Source organism: Pygocentrus nattereri, chromosome 23, assembly GCF_015220715.1.
Source record: "Pygocentrus nattereri isolate fPygNat1 chromosome 23, fPygNat1.pri, whole genome shotgun sequence".
In the NCBI taxonomy this organism is placed as follows: Eukaryota; Metazoa; Chordata; class Actinopteri; order Characiformes; family Serrasalmidae; genus Pygocentrus; species Pygocentrus nattereri.
Window position 1 is genome coordinate 2,663,341 of NC_051233.1, and position 16,504 is coordinate 2,679,844.

The following is a 16,504-nucleotide window of genomic DNA, read 5'->3' on the forward strand; positions in this document are numbered from 1 at the left end:
TTACATGTTCTTTGCATGATTAAAGGGTTCCCCTTTAAACTGCAGCTTTATGGACCGTTAAACAGCAGAGGGCGCCCGCGAGCGAGTCCTCAATGAATGGGAGTGAATGGAGCTCAACGGCTAAAAGCGAACAGTTAAAATAGTTTCTGATCACTAAACCAGAACTTTCCTTTCACTTCAGAAAGTAGAAGTTTGTATTTCACTGAAAACGTAAAGAAAACTCACCTTTATGTTTCATTTCTACACAGCAAACAGGTTTTTGGGCAGCAGGAGGCGGGCTTTACTGATAGAGCGTGATGATTGGTTGGTATTGCTGCTACTGCGTGCTGATTGATGGGCGAGCGGAGCAGCTCATTGGCTTTTGGCGCTCACTGACGTCATGGACTTCTATAACTCGAGTTTAAAAGCCCTTGAAAATATAACAGCGGTGTTAAAGTGTTTTAAGCTGTTCAGGAAATAAATGAATTCTTTTACATTAAAAAAATGTTTAAGCATTTATAAACTATGATTGTGCTCAAATGCTCCGTATGAAAGGATTATGTTACACGGAAACGCCTGTGCTTTCTGTAAAGAAAGTGTTGGAGCATTTCTTTATTTTTTTGTAAGCACTCGAACGCATTTCGGGATGATTTACATAATCGGTTGTAGCCAAAGATTGTGAATATTATTTATATAAATGTTATGAAAAAAAAAGTATATATGAAAGCAACACCATCTATTATTTGACGTTTTTAATAAGCACCTCAAGTGCTATTTTGTGCACCTTAGAATGCATGAAAAAAAAGAAATGTTGCTAAAATTTATGTATGAAAGTGCTTTGAGAGACACGCCCCCCTCCCCTCCCTCTTCTTTATATAGTGTATTATTACTAATATTATCGATATTTATTTTTCATTTGATATGGTTATCTGAATTCACCGACTGCTTCGGTTTGTGCCGAATAAATAAATGCCCGCTGCATTGCCGCTACTGTTTGTACATTGACTGAATAAAATAACTACAAAACAAAAACAAAAACAAAACAAAATCCTGAAGATGCGCGAGATTTCGACAGGCCGATCTCGCGATAAAGCCTCACGCGTTGCCTGGCAACAGTGAAGAGCGTACCGAAGGAGTTAGCTTAGCCACCAAAGATTTGGACATCGCTACTCTTCTCTATTTCGAGCACACCTGAAAGTTTACAGGTCTGACTTTTTGTACTTGTCAGCTTTGCGAGGCGAAAATAGCCGCCCGTGTTGTCTGAGCTTCGCATGCCGACGCAGAAACGACGCTTTGTGTTAGCCAGGTTAGCTTATCTGTCTCTGACGCAGGTTAACGGCTCCGGTCCGGCCCAGCGGGCTGACCCGTTTGTGTTTAGGTCCGTTAGTAAACCTGTTTAAATGATTTCTTGGGTATATTCATTCTCTAGTAAAGCTATAATGTTGATATATAAGCATTTCGAGCTCAAAGGAGCTGACGACACACGTTTGTAATCGCCGAGTTTGTTATTTTGGTCCATTTTATTCTCCTCTTTATTATTGTGGGCTGTTTAACCTGGTTACACTGTTAAATATGGTTCTTTAGTAAAGGGAACGGTTCTGTTGCATGGTGCAGTCGTTCTTCAGATTGATGGAGAGCGATCAGGCCTAACATGATGACCACCTCCTTGTTCCTGCGCTATAGCTGGACTTTGTAGTTCTACAGTTACAGACTGTAGTCCATCTGTTTCTCTGATACTCTGTTACCCTGTTCTTTAGTGGTCAGGACCCCCATGGACCCTCACAGAGCAGGTACTGTTTGGGCGGTGGATCATTCTCAGCACTGCAGTAACACTGACGTGGTGGTGGTGTGTTAGTGTGTGTTGCGCTGGTGCGAGTGGATCAGACACAGCAGTGCTTCTGGAGTAATTAAACACTGTGTCCACTCACTGTCCACTCTATTAGACACTCCTACCTTGTCGGCCCACCTTGTAGACGTAAAGTCAGAGACGACAGCTCATCTGCTGCTGCACAGTTTGTGTTGGTCGTCCTCTAGTCCTTCATCAGTGGTCAGGACGCTGCCCACAAGACGCTGTTGGCTGGATGTTTTTGGTTGGTGGACTATTCTCAGTCCAGCGCAACACACACTAACACACCCCCACCATGTCAGTCTCACTGCAGTGCTGAGAATGATCCACCACTGGGGAGCCAAACCAAACTTAACCACAGGAACCAAAAATATGTCTGGCAGTAAAAGCAACGAAACCAGGTTTATCTGATGGGACCATTGTCATGTTCAGGACTAAGGCCTTTCAGCAAGGACTCAATTTTAGAGAAATATAGATTTGTTACACAAAAACACTGAAAACCTTTAAACCTTAAGAGGTTATCTGTGATATGCAGCGTAATACTAATATAAATACATTTCTCTGTAGTGAGAATTTGGATGAGGAGTGTATAACATTAGATAAACCGCCAGTAGTCCTTTAGGCGAAAAGCATTGTGCCGTGTGACAGCGTCAGTACAGTACGGTTCCACAGTGATAGAGGAAGTATTTAAATTCATTCCGTTGCGCTGCCTCTATACAACTTTAATTACGGGGTTTTAATTACGGCGCCGAATGATGGACAGAGCTGTTCATTATAGACGAGAAAGCTGCATAATTCTGAGAATTAAGTTCAGAATCCAGAATGTTTTGTGTCTGAAAAGTGGTGGTCAAGTTTTGAGGCAGATCATTTGGGAAAAAATGGGCTATAAATACGTAATGAAGGCTTGCGATTTGTCCATTCATAACTTTCTTAAAAACCTAAAAGATTTAATATAACACTGCAAGCATGTCTTCTGATGTCTAGTTTGTGATATTTCAGTGTGCACTGCTGATGTTATTAAATAGTAATACACAATAACAAAAATATTAATGCTTTCAGACTTTTTAACAGTAGTGTAGTAGGTTTTTTTGGATGTACGCTCAAATCTAAATCTTTCTGTGTGTTGATTATTTGAAAAAAAGTATATAACATTAGATAAACCGATATTGGTCATTCAGATGCATCTGCTTTTGCATTGTTTATGGCTCACTTGCAGAACTTTACAAGCTCAAGTCTGCAATATCTGAAAGGGCGGAACGTTTAGGTGCTGCAGGGCTGCTGCTCTAGAATACCTTGCCATTAATCCAGGAAGATTTGGTGCCAATCCACAGTGTTATGAATGTTTGTCTATCCGCGTTGACGGATACCTACGTATTGGATAGTGACATCATCCCACAGTTGTCAAATAGGTGCATCTCTAATTAATGTGACTGTTTAATAATGCAGCTTTTTTTGTATTCCAGCCATTTGTTTCTCTAGATAACCATGAAAATTTTTAACAGGACAAGTGATAATGGCAAGTCAGAGACCACCGTCTGGCCGGCCTATGAGCCGTGGGTCATTAGTCGCAGGAACTGGAAGACCGCCAACTGCCATCAGACCTCCACAGACAGCAGTCAGACTGGGAACTGGGGTGAGTAAATGAGCAGGTGGGATCATGGGTGGGGGATCAGTGAAGAATTTCATCATAATTCATAAATCATTAAGACACTAAGGCATTCAGGGTTATTCGATATGTAACGCCGGGCGAACACTGTGCGATTTTAAGCCCGGGTTTGGTCGGAAGCGGACTGGATTTCATGATCGGGCCGGATTTCAGCTTCGTTTTCCGTGCAGTGTGGGAGGGGCCGAGGTGAGCTCCCGTTGAGCAGTCGGCCGATCGAATGGATCTCTGTCAGAAATTTTGGCCACTTGTCTCACAGCCTGGGCAGCCGTCATGGACAAGAGGGGCATGTTTAGCGACCGGTTGCTGTCACTGAGCTGCTCAACCGGCAGACTCAGGAGATCCTTTGTCCCCAGAACCATCAGCCTCTTCAACTCTTCCCAGTGGGGGCAGAAGAAGAAGAGAAGAGAGACTGAATCTGAATCTCAGGCTAAATCATAGGTTTATTTTATTTTATCCATCTGTACATCTGGACACCTCACTGCACATATTGCACTTTCTGCACACCTCATCACGCATCTTGTACATCTGGACGCTCAACACCTAGACACTTGATTTCAGTACCAATATCTGCACATATTTATTGTCCTGTCCGTCCGTCCGTCCGTCCATCCGACCTATCAGCCTCACATGCCAATTTCTCAAAGTCGTATAAATAAATACAGTGATGTTTTTTGTCTTTGTAGAGCTGCCTGTAGAACGCCTGCTCTTCAGCTTCAGCGCACAGAGTGGCACAGGTAGCAGTTTGTCAGCGGCCGAATCTCAAACGTCCCTCTGCTTCCTATGTAGTGCACTAAGTTCTGGCTTCTACACCAAAATAGTGCCCTGTTTGATCAGCATGGACCTGTGCACACATGGCTGAGTCTCAGCAGGCTTATTTATTAGACCTGTGATGCACTTTGTAGGCGCAGCTATTTTAATATGTGGCTCACTATGTAGGGAGCAGGGAGCCGTTTGGGATCAGGACATCCGAGGCACAGCGTGTTGTTTTGAATGAATCAGCTTTATTGTAGACAGAGCTGACTGTGTTTCACATGCAGCGTGAGCACCCATGTCGTCATGCTTCGTACAGTGTGAGGGTATAACTCGCAGGCTTTGGCCGAACAAGAGGGACGATTCAAACGTAGTGTGAGTCACCAGAGAACAAGATTTCTAAAATCAGTGTATGGCTGGCTTGACGCTCCTTTCTAGAGAAACCTGCCGAGAACGCTGAAGCCTTTAATACTAATAAAAGCTCACCTAAACCTATTAGAGGAAATGGTCAGACATACATTTTCTGATGCCTTAGACGTTGTTTAAAAGTTGCTCTGAGACAAGATTTTGGTATTAAACATATTTTTAAAAGTCCATTTCTTACCTAATCGATACGTTTGAGTTGTGGACTTGTAAAGAAATCAGAGTAGATAAGTTTCTCTACAATGAACCATTTCACATCAACCGTTTTGAATGGCTTTGTTTACATCTCAACCATTTAATTATGCAGAAAATAAAAACAGCCCTTTAAGTCTGAAGTGAAGATTGCAGTACAGGTGTGGTGTCCCATCGGTGTGCTGAGGTGGGTGTACTTACCTGTGTTATGTCTTCCAGATGGTGCCTGGGACTGGTCGTCCAGGGACACGGGGTGGACCAATAGCTACCCCTGGTGTGTTGTCAGCTCAGATAAAAGTGACCGATCGTCCTGTCACTCAGCAGGGTCTCAGTGGCATGAAGACAGGCGGGAAAGGTGCGTTAAGAATTATAGAATTACAAGTCCTTTACATACAGTTGTATGCAAAAGTAGGACCTACGGCAAAACGGCATGTTTTGTTGATTTTCTAAGTGAAAATGTTCCTGCATATTTTAATGCACAATCACTGTTTCTGAATTCAAGATACTGGGGAGAAGATCATCAGTTGTCACCTGCGTGGACGTTATGGCACATTTTTATGTTTGATGTTTGCTTTTTCAATTTGTAAAATTCAGCAAATCAATAATAATTGTGCACTAAAATGTGCAGAAAGTGCCTTATTTAGGTTTGTTCTCCGTAAAGGATATTAAACTATTTTCAAACATAACTGGTAATTTAACCCGTGTGGTGTCGATGCTTTTGTTACTCGGTGGACTGTTGGACGCACTGCATTAATGTTTTTTCAAATCAGTATCCAGATGTTTAAAATATCACAAGTGTCCAGCGCAGGGTTCTCCTTTAGCAGCTGTAGCCAGTCAGCAGCCACACACACACATATGCACACATATACACACAGACACACACAGATACACACACACACACACACACACACAAATATATATACATGCACACACACACACACACTAACAGCAGGCCATGTAGGAGGAGAACAGAGTGAAGGACACAGCACCTCCACACTTTTACCCCCCGCAGGTTCAGCCCAACACCACATGTGTAGTATAAATGTTGGGGGGTGAACAGAGTGAAGCTCTGAAAATGGGTTATTTTATATGTTCTTCACAGAAAATGAGCAAAAACCAAGAATCTGAGGCTGAAATAAGAATAAAACACATCATTTTTTCTTTCACTAAACACTGAAAACGGGTCCCACAGACCTGAACACCCCTCAAGGGATAAGTAAGGGTTGTAAAAACTCTTATATGACCGTATGACTATATTATTAAGTCACATATTTTTGTCTGTTCCCCCAGGACCCCAGAGGCAAATCCTGGATAAGTCGTACTACCTTGGATTACTCAGGTGAACGGTGTACTGTGAATATATTGTGACTGAGATGTAGTAGAATTGGAAGAAAAGGTTGTACCTCGTGTGTGTGTATACTGTGAATTTCTGTCTTTCTTACTACAGAGGTAAAATAAATGAACTTACAGCAGAGACCAGCAAGTTACAGAAGGAAATCGACATGTTCAACCAGGAGAACTCTGTCTACCTATCCTATGAAAAAAGGTCAGGTCAGATACTAATCCGTGGTACCCGTGCTTTTACCGTTGGTTGGTTGGTATAGTGTAGTGGGTGGTGGTTGGTTAGTGTAGTGGGTAACACCTCTGCCTTCTACGCTGTAGACTGGGGTTCAATCCCCACCCAGGTGAACTCCCTACACTATACCAATAAGAGTCCTTGGGCAAGACTCCTAACACTACCTTGGCCTACCTGTGTAAAAATTGATCAAATTGTAAGTCGCTCTGGATAAGAACATCTGCCAAATGCCGTAAATACCAGTGCTTTTACGATTCTCCGCATTCTCTCATGTCACACAGAGCAGAAGGCCTTGCTGGTGAAATAAAGGATCTTCAGGGGCAACTGGCTGACTACAACATGGTACGTGAGAACACCTGTGTGAATAGAGGAAAACAGAATGACGTTTATTTCTTCTAAACGAACTCAAAGTTAACCGTTCGGGCTGAGGTCACACCACAGTGACGGACCTGTAAACGAGGTAGAGCCAACAGTGCGGGGACTGCAGGGTGTGCATAAATTAGAAAATGTAAAAAAAAAAAAAAAAAGGACCCCTCTGCATTTTTTTACAGGAGTGATCAGCTCAAGTTATTTGCTATTTATATATTCATAAAATATTTCTTGTGACACTTTCAGCTGGTTGACAAACTGAACACCAATACTGAAATGGATGAAGTAATGAACGACTTCAATATGGTGAGTATCGTCACGTTTTCGTGGACGTTCGAGTGAGTTGTGTAATATCTCTGTGCTTTCACCACAGTATCTCAAGATTACGTCACATTTTCTCTCCACACCTTTAGCTGAAGGCACAAAACGACAGAGAAGCACAAAGCATGGACGTCATATTTACAGAAAGGAGACAGTAAGTGCTTCTGAGGCCTTCACAAACATCAGTGCTGCAGTACACGCTAGAGGCTGACGCCGCATCAGACTCGGTGCTCCCTCAGTGTGTTTCAGTAAGGATGCTGCATTAGCTCTGTCCGACTAGAGCATGTGCCCGTATGCAGAGATTTGGTCTGTTTGGTCTGATGGGCGTCTAATGTAGCTGAACATCAACCAGAGGAGCTCCAGCACCTTTGATATGTGTGAATGACAGACAGCGCTGAGCTCTTTTGCTTGTTAATTAATTGAAATTTTTCCAATACAGTCTTTGTGAAATACACCAATCAGGCTTAACACCATGACCACCTCCTCGTTTCTACGCTCACTGTCCACTTTATCAGCTCCACTTACTGTATGGCTGCACTCTGTAGTTCTACAGTTACAGACTGTAGTCCATCTGTTTCTCTGATACTCTGTTACCCTGTTCTTCAGTGGTCAGGACCCCCATGGACCCTCACAGAGCAGGTACTATTACTACTATGGTGGGTCATTCTCAGCACTGCAGTAACACTGACGTGGTGGTGGTGTGTTAGTGTGTGTTGCGCTGGTGCGAGTGGATCAGACACAGCAGTGCTGCTGGAGTTTTTAAACACTGTGTCCACTCACTGTCCACTCTATTAGACACTCCTACCTCGTCGGTCCACCTTGTAGATGTAAAGTCAGAGACGACAGCTCATCTGCTGCTGCACAGTTTGTGTTGGTCATCCTCTAGTCCTTCATCAGTGGTCACAGGACGCTGCCCACAGGACGCTGTAGACTGGATATTTTTGGTTCTCAGTCCAGCAGCGACACTGAGGTGTTTAAAAACTCCAGCAGCACTGCTGCGTCTGATCCACTCAGACCAGCACAACTTACACTAACACATGTTAGTGCCTGATCGCTGTACATGTAATTACTTCATGTGACAAATCACATCTTTAAACAGTTTTTAGATGAATATTTACCCAAAGTTTGTCTGTTGTTTTGCTACTGGGCTCGTTAGATGGCACGCCCTTGTTTGATTTTCACGATCCTGTAAGTGTGTATTGAATCCTTACTGCTGTTTCATGATCCTTTAAAGGGAAATTTTGTACACGCCTTCTGGACAGACAAGGTCTACATGCGTATGCGTCTACCGCTTAATGTTTGCAGTGTCTAGAGAACTTGTAGAGATAAGAATTACCACTCTGTAACGTCTTCCATGTTTCTCAGACGCTAGAGGGCGCTCCCCAGCAAGTACAAAATAAATGGATTAAGATGGAGCATTTCAGCAAAATCATAGTTTATAAATGCTTAAGAGTTTTTAATGTGAGAGAATACAATCATTTCCTGAACATTGAACAGCGTAAAACAGCTTAACACAGCTGTTCTATTTTTAAGAGCCTTTAAACTCGAGTTATAGGAGTCTAAAACGGCGCCTCATGTACGTTCATGATGTCAGCGAGCGCTCTCTAACCAATCAGCGCGCAGTTTTCCTTGTTTTTTAGTGAAATACATCCTTCTGCTTTCTGAAATTAAAGGAAAGTTCAGGGCGAGTGATTAGAAGCTATTTTAAATTTGTATTTTTAGCCATTGAGCTCCATTTATTCCCATTCTGCTATATATAACAGGGGAAATAGGAAGTGGCCAGGCTTCTCGCAAACTGGCTCCATCAGTGTCCAGTGTGTAGGACTCTTATTCTGTCAGCAAGGAATGCATTTCTAATACAGTACACAAGAGGGCACTCCAGGGACTCTTAACTCCTTTCACTGTCCTGTTCTGTGCAGTACTCAATGGGGATTTGAGTTGCAGTGAAAGCATGAAGAATTCTGTGCATCTACAAAATTGATCTTCTTATCATACTTACACTGAATTTGAATCACTTAGTGGTCTGTGGTCCTTGGAAATCGTCGATCTCAGAGTTGCTCAGTGCAGCTCATTATTAAAGTGCACAGCTTGTTAGTGCAGCAGTCCTTTGACAATGCTTGCTATGTTTGTAAAAAGACACAGCAGAACAACGTAGCGATTGTGTTTGGCATAACACAGCATCTGTTGCACAATGCCAGGCATCATGAGTGATGCTGATAAAAAATAATCACTGATTTAGACATAATTTGGTCTCTGTTCCGTTGCAATGAATAGGACGCTTTGGTACTTTTGGTGCACTCATGTCTTCTTTCACTATTGTTTTCGGCTCACACAAACTTCAGCCTCTTTCTAGGAATTCTATAACTTTTATTGCCTTTTCTGTCCCCATGCTGAACTGTCAACAACAGCAAAAACTCAAAAGCTGACGTCACTGAAGGTCACTTGCAGTGCAAGCCTGCAAACGACAGTTTAACCCATTTTAATACGAAGCGATTAAAATTTTCACCTCAGAGTTTGGATAGCTTAGCCATCGATCTTTGGTACAGAAATGAATACATGAAAAGACACCGAGTCCTTTAGTTGATTGATAAACGGAAAAGAGGCCGTCACAAACATTTGTTGCGGTTGCAGCTTCTGAAAGCTTTGAACTTTGCCTTTACAGACTTTTAATAGCCGCTTATGCTTTAGATAGACGTATTAAAGCGTAGCTGCTTATGCTTCAACTTTGTCATGGCTGGTCTTTAAAGGTAAACATTCATATGCTTAATTCAGTCATCATCCTCTCAGGTCCGATTTCATACTTCATCAGCATCAGCATGGTCTTTGTAGTCCTCAGTGTGGTCTTTGTAGTCCTCTGGCTGGATGTAGCGGTCTTCTATAAAGCCGTCCTCTTCTTCTAGTGGCTGCTCTGGGCCCTGGTCCAGCTCGGCGGCACTGGTCTCTGTCTGCTCCGTGTCCAGGCTGAAGTTAGAGTAGCGGCCCGTGCTGAAGACGTTGGGCTCGTCCACCTCGCGAAGCCTCTGGTGGCGGTAGTTGAAGAGCAGTTTGTACCATGAGGGCGATTTGACAGCGCACACAATGAACATGGAGGTGCAGACAGCGATGACTATCACGCCAGCCAGAAACTTCCAGGTGTTGCTCACCCCAGGCTCCGGCCTGCCCATTTTTCCAGCCTCTGACAAGGAATCTGAAGGAAGACACATTCTGGTGTTAACTCTTAGGGTGTGTATTTGGGCCCATACCGCAATTCCTCGCCTGTACCATGCATCTTTCATAGTAGTTACTAATTAGTGGTTCTTATTGGAATGTCTGTCCACATTATTAACACTCTTTTCTGTTTATTATACAACATTTCCGGCCAGACAAGCTGTTATTTCGCCATAACAACACATTTGTTTCACAAACACTTTGCTGAGCAACGACTCTGACAGCTGTAGGAGACGCTCAAGCCGTGTGAACGTTTTTACTTCTTACTTTGATCATAAACAGAAAACGGACACTGTTAAGACCACATCTGACCGACAGCCGATTTGGTCCGACTCTGAAGACGAGACGACACTAAATTCCCAAACTGTCGTCACCACTGAGCAGCTTTTCAGTCGGCAGCTGTGACAGAAGAGCAGCCGAACAACCTGGAATCAGCCAGAAATGAACCCAACACCATTCGCCAAACTAAACGGGCTGTAAGAAGCTTTACAGACCGGCTGGAACAAAACAACATTAATACTGATCTGGACAAACTGACCAAACTGAGCTGAACCTGATATTGGCTCAGTTTTACGGCTCAGTCTGATTTGGTCCGACTCTGAAGATCAGACACGTCTGGCGAATGGTGTTGGGTTCATTTCTGGCTGATTCCAGGTTGTTCAGCTGTTCTTCTGTCACAGCTGCCGACTGAAAAGCTGCTCAGTGGTGACGACAGTTTGGGAATTTAGCGTAAGGAGCTGGAGAACGAACTGCCGGCTGAGCGGCGAGTGGGCGGAGCTCGTTACTCTGACGTAGCAGCGAGCTGCTCGTTATGGAGCTATAATTAGGAGGAAGGAACTGAACATTAAAACATATTAAACGCCGTGTTCACGGCCAGTTTATTCATTTCTTACTGTATTTATTTACCTGCTGTATTAAAGCAGCAGAGCACTCGAGGAGGGAGTTATCACCAGTAACATCACGGCTGGGATGATCTACGGCCACCAGATCACAGCCGGGATGCTATTTTGTGATAAACACACTCCCTCTCATCTTCTGTTGCTTATCTATAAATGCCATCGTGTAAGCTGTAAACATTTCTAGTAGCCTGTTTGGTTCCTGTCACTTCAAATCTGTACTTTGACAGGGAGCCTTGGTGTTTCTTGTCATTCTTACTACGAGAATTTAAAAGTTCTCACAGTGGCATATTTGAAAAATGCAAAAAACACTAAGCTGGGGGCAAAAGAGCATCGTCACCTTTGTTTGAGATGTTGGGGCGGCCTAATGTGGATGACACTACTTGTGATGTCCGCTGGGCAGCAGTAGTGAACGTTGTTGCCTTAGTAGAGGTCAAAGCTGTCGTAGCAGTTGAAGTAGCTGTAGAAGTTGTAGCAGGAGTAGCAGCCGTAACAGGGCTGATTGTGGTAGTAACTAGGGGTGGTCTTGTTCTTGAGGCGCATGCACTGATCACATTTGAGACACTTTTCTTAGCCAGCTCTTCTGGAGCAGCACAGGTTCCTCCTTCTGCAGAAATGTAAAACACATGAGCAGTATTACTCTAAGGTCCAGTCCCATTTCAACCCTCGCCCCCACCCCTCAGCCCTCTGTGTTAAACGTTCTCGTCTAGGGGTGGGGTGTCCCGATTCTTGTTGAGATAGAGGGGTAGGGTGAAGCGCTGGGGCTCCATGGCCCTCCTTTTCTCATAAAACTGTTTGCTATCAGTGCTATGAGGGAAAAAAATAAAAACGGCAAGTTGGACCACAAATGTAAGTATTTTCTCAGTTAAAAATTCTGATAACCATTATTTTATCTCAGTTTAATGTTTTTTCATTTTATTATGGTCCTTCTCTTCATAACAAGCATTAAAGTAGCTAGCTAGCTAACTTTCCCGTTCCACCTTAAAGAGTCCAGAAGTTCTGATGTCTGAAGCACCAGAACGTAACTGCTGCTCCATTTAAGATGGAACGAAAAAATTTGAGAAACTGGCGAATATCTGACTTCAGCTTCATATCACTGGGTGATAATAAATAACGGCCCCCCTCTTTGAAGGCGTATGATCCCTAAATGTAACTAAAGCCCAGCAGTGAGGAGCTGAACTTTCCCCTCCTCTGCTGTCACAGCGCTAGTAGCTGTTAATGAAGTGATGCTCTTTTTATTAGAGGGTCTCATTTCAGAGGGAAGATCTCAACCACTACACCTTCATAACTCAGTTCCGAGGGGCAAGGTGACACTCGAAAACAAGAGGTAGGGGTAAAAACAAGAAATGGGACTGGGCCCAAGAGTCAACAACACGTGTGATTAGGTATTTTCTCAGGTGGTTTCTTTGTGCTGTGCAAAAGTCAGTTGACGTTTACAAGAACAAGGTAACTGGCTAGTTTTTCGTTTTGAAGTCGCTTGGCCTAATGACCAGCGTGCACTTGCTACATTCACTGAATTGACTAAAGTATTGTAATATAACACTTAGCATGGCAGCTTTTATCAGCATTCATGGACAGCAGTTACACTCTTCTCTTTAAAAAGATGCCTAATAGGAATTGTAGAGTGATGCACTGAAACACTTTTTGAAGAAAGCAGTGGTTCTCAAACTAGTCTCAAACTAGGCCCCCCAGACTGTGCACATGTTTGCTTGATTTCAACTCCACAAAATAAGTACCTGCTGGGGGGGGAGCTGAGGACCAACTGGCATGAAGAACCTTTTTTAAGTGATTTAAGATTAGTTTTTTAAAGAACCATCAAAACGAGAGGTTCTTTAGTGATCGGAAAGTGTTTATTCTGTGGTATCACTCCAAAGAAATGAAAGTGAATAGACCCAAGCAGGCACTTGAATAGGTCCTACCTGTCTGCACTCCAGAGTCATTTATGCACTTTATGATGTTCAGAAAGAGGCAGGCGCAGTTCCATGGGTTTTCCTGCAGTTCCAGCTTCTTGAGCTTCTTTAGATCAGAGAAAGTGTCGTTTCCGATCGTTTTTAGCTGGTTCCCCCTGAGATTGAGAACTTCCAGGTTGGTGAGGGCAGAAAAGGTCACTGCAGGCAGCTCGGATATAAGGTTGAATGAGAGGTCTAGCTCCGTTATGTTGGGGTATTTGCTCAAGGTCTGGGCATCTACGAAGGTCATCTTGATGTAGTTGTGGTGTAGGATTAACTTGCTTGTGTTTGAATGGTAGGTGGTAGGAATGGATGTCAGTGACTTGTTGCTTTCGTCCACCTTGAAATACAGACATGAGTGTCACACTGAATTGATTAGTTTTGAGCAGACAATATACCACACAGTGCATCGTGTGATCTTTCAGTTTCCTTTTTCAAAGAACATTGCATCTGCTGTTAGCGTTATTCAGGATACTTAACACTGGCTGGGAAAAGTGCAAAGTTTCCATGTAAATATATATGAACAGAGTTTACTTTGGGCACAATTTGCAAAAATTTAAGCAAACACATTCCAAAAAAGTTGGGACAGGAGCATTGTGATGATGTTAGGTTACCCCAACACATCACCAAGACTGGAATTCACCCTTCCTCAGTAAATACTGTGGTGACTTTTATTATGACAGGCACTTAATGGTATTAATTTAAACTTCTACTTACCTGAGGTCCAGGGGGATCCAGGTGAGGTGGGAGCCAGGTCACTGGTACCTGTAAAAGAAGAAAATGTAATGTTAGCTTAACAGTTAAACATGCATGTGTATATATGAAGTAGATGGCCATTGTATGTATTCTGGTGATTAATGTGTGGATTGTTTGTTCCATTGTCACCCCTAGACTGGATAATGGTATGACCCAGAATTAATGTGGCCTCAGACCCAATGCAACAGAACCGCTTTAGTTCTGTGTGAGACAAGTGGCTGCCGGAAGCTGACTGCAGAGTCAGTGGGGTCAGTCGGGTCAGTGGAGTCAGTGGAGTCACTTGGTTACAGCACCACAATAAAAGTTCAGAGCACTGTGGGATTGAGCCCTGGTGTCCAAGAGCGTTGAATGGGGAGCCTCCAGACCACTTATTGACCACAGCACCACCAAAGTGGTAACCACACATATCACAAGCATGTTTACCACTGTTTTACATCACCTTTTCCTTTCACTTCCCAACACTTCATATTTCATATAAGGACTGAAAACACAAAACATGGACGTCCCTGAAAAGACGGCATTTAGAAGGCATTGTATGTTTCTCCAAAATTCAGTGCCTTCACAGATGTACACATTAACTATGCCATGGGACCTAATAGACACCCAAACCATGACAGACTCTGGATTTTTAACTTTACACTGGTAACAGTCTGGAGGGTCCTTTTCATCATTGGCATCCATTTTATTGCGTTAACAATTTCAGTTTTACTCCTCAGACCACGTCACACGTTTCCACTATGTGTCAGTCCATTTCAGATAAGCTGGAGCCCAGAGAAGTGAGAAGCATTTCTGGATGTTGTTGATATTTGACTTCCACAGTGAATAGTACAGTCGTAGCTTGCATTGGTGGATGCAGCGATAAACAGTATCATTACGTTATTATAAATTTATTGTACAGTATTCCTGAGCCCATGTGGTAATTTTCATCACCGGAGCACAGAGGTCTTGAATGCAGTGTTATCTTAGAGATCAAAGGTCACGGGCAATCAGGCTTGTCTTTTTTCACACAGAGGCAGAGATTTTTCCAGATTCCCTGAATCGTTTGAGGAGATGCACCGTAGAGAGTGAATTAACCAAAAGCCTTTCTTTCTCTCACTGAGAAAGGATTATTTACTGATGCATAGTTTTGACAAGTCTCAACCCACCATTGCTCACAAAGGCCTTCCTTGCCTGCTCCTTTATACACAGATATGATTGCATCACCTTTTTCATAGTCCTAAATTACTCCTGTTACAACTTGTTGGGAATGTATTCCGAAAGGCATCCATATAAATGTTTACAAGTTGATATGGTTAAGGTTAAAAATCTTTGAAATGTTTTTGTTTAAATGCAGGTTCAAGTGGATTTACAAATTTTCTGTTTTATTTGCATTTCATATACAGTCCCAATCTTTTTTTTTTTTTGGAGCACAGTTTATATTTTGACGTGAGCCTAATCAGCATGATCTGTGAATCACTCACCACCTCCAGGATTTCAGCTGAAGCCACCAGCCCAGTTGCCATCCACAGCAAGACTAGCTCTTTCATCGCCATGGTCCTTTCTTTACCTGCAATCACACACCAGCATCACAACTCCACACGAGCCACGGAAACCAGCCAATCCACAGACTGTGGGAGAACACGCCGTCGGTATCTGTCTTTGTTAGGCGTTGTCAAAAGACCCACAGGACCCAGTTGCTTCAGAGGGATGGCTGTATGAGAATAATAGCCAAACTCCCCTTAAGTCCATGAATAGAGCACAAAGAGAATCTTTGTGCAGAAGGGTCGGTCCTATTGGAGCTTGCTATCTTCCCGTGTGCCTCAGCTTGTGGGTTTTTTTTTGAGTGTGTGTGTGTGTGTGTGTGTGAGTGTGTTATCTGCTGTCAGCCACAAAGCCACTTGTAGGGCGCCCTAACTGCCAGATAGCACAAAGTAGGCCAGTGTTCTTCTGCGGAGGAGCAGGCTGTTTTCATGCCCCGCCACATGAACGCTTGGGCCGACAGAAGACAAACGTTTGTTTCATCATTCATTGTAAACAGAGGCCTGCTTGCCGGACAGGAGAGTGGTCCCTGCACCCTGCCCGAAGCAGAATTAATGTCACATGCCAGGTCTCACTGTTTACGTGACCCTTCAAAGAACACCATATGTGCTGAGGCTGCACGGCGTGTCATTTGTTCACCGTTAATCAACACTTAGGCTTTGTAATTATCAAAATTACAGAAGGCTGCAATATGCAAATGAGCACACACAGAAATGGCTACATTATTTATTGCATGCCGTGAGCAACCTCAGATCTTCTGCGGGTGTTATTATTAATCGGGGTGTTCCTATGATCTGATAATCATACGTTTTTACCAGAGCACTTTAAAGTACTCCAAGGCAATTGCAATACGTAGCAATAGCATCACAGTATTTGTTTTGTCCATATAATATAGTGCAGCATAACATAGTACTAGTGTAACATTATGCCCACCTCCTTGTTTCTACGCTCGTTGTCCATTTTATTAACTCCATCCATCCATCCATCCATCCATCCATCCATCCATCGTCATCAGCTTATCCGAGTCCGGGTCGTGGGGGCAGCAGCCTAAGCAAA

General features: G+C 43.3%; 2 protein-coding genes across 3 annotated transcripts in view; one reads left to right on the forward strand and one right to left on the reverse strand.

The window, feature by feature from the left end:
- The first annotated feature begins 1,063 nt into the window (after window positions 1-1,063).
- Window positions 1,064-16,504, forward strand: part of ift74 (intraflagellar transport 74) — a 44,812-nt gene continuing 29,371 nt past the window's right edge. For both annotated transcript variants that reach the window (XM_037533633.1, XM_037533634.1), the window contains exons 1-8: window positions 1,064-1,184; window positions 3,328-3,458; window positions 5,076-5,211; window positions 6,147-6,195; window positions 6,304-6,402; window positions 6,714-6,774; window positions 7,048-7,107; window positions 7,215-7,276. In XM_037533633.1, coding sequence (XP_037389530.1) covers window positions 3,339-3,458; window positions 5,076-5,211; window positions 6,147-6,195; window positions 6,304-6,402; window positions 6,714-6,774; window positions 7,048-7,107; window positions 7,215-7,276 — 587 coding nt within the window. In that variant the 5' untranslated portion in view covers window positions 1,064-1,184; window positions 3,328-3,338. The remainder of the gene's footprint in view (window positions 1,185-3,327; window positions 3,459-5,075; window positions 5,212-6,146; window positions 6,196-6,303; window positions 6,403-6,713; window positions 6,775-7,047; window positions 7,108-7,214; window positions 7,277-16,504) is intronic.
- LOC108412564 (leucine-rich repeat-containing protein 19) overlaps window positions 9,469-16,504 on the reverse strand; it is a 9,944-nt gene continuing 2,908 nt past the window's right edge. Inside the window, exons 2-6 of the mRNA XM_017684640.2 lie at window positions 15,391-15,476; window positions 13,892-13,939; window positions 13,145-13,514; window positions 11,566-11,832; window positions 9,469-10,309 (exon numbers count right to left, since the gene is read on the reverse strand). Coding sequence (XP_017540129.2) covers window positions 9,918-10,309; window positions 11,566-11,832; window positions 13,145-13,514; window positions 13,892-13,939; window positions 15,391-15,476 — 1,163 coding nt within the window. The 3' untranslated portion in view covers window positions 9,469-9,917. The remainder of the gene's footprint in view (window positions 10,310-11,565; window positions 11,833-13,144; window positions 13,515-13,891; window positions 13,940-15,390; window positions 15,477-16,504) is intronic.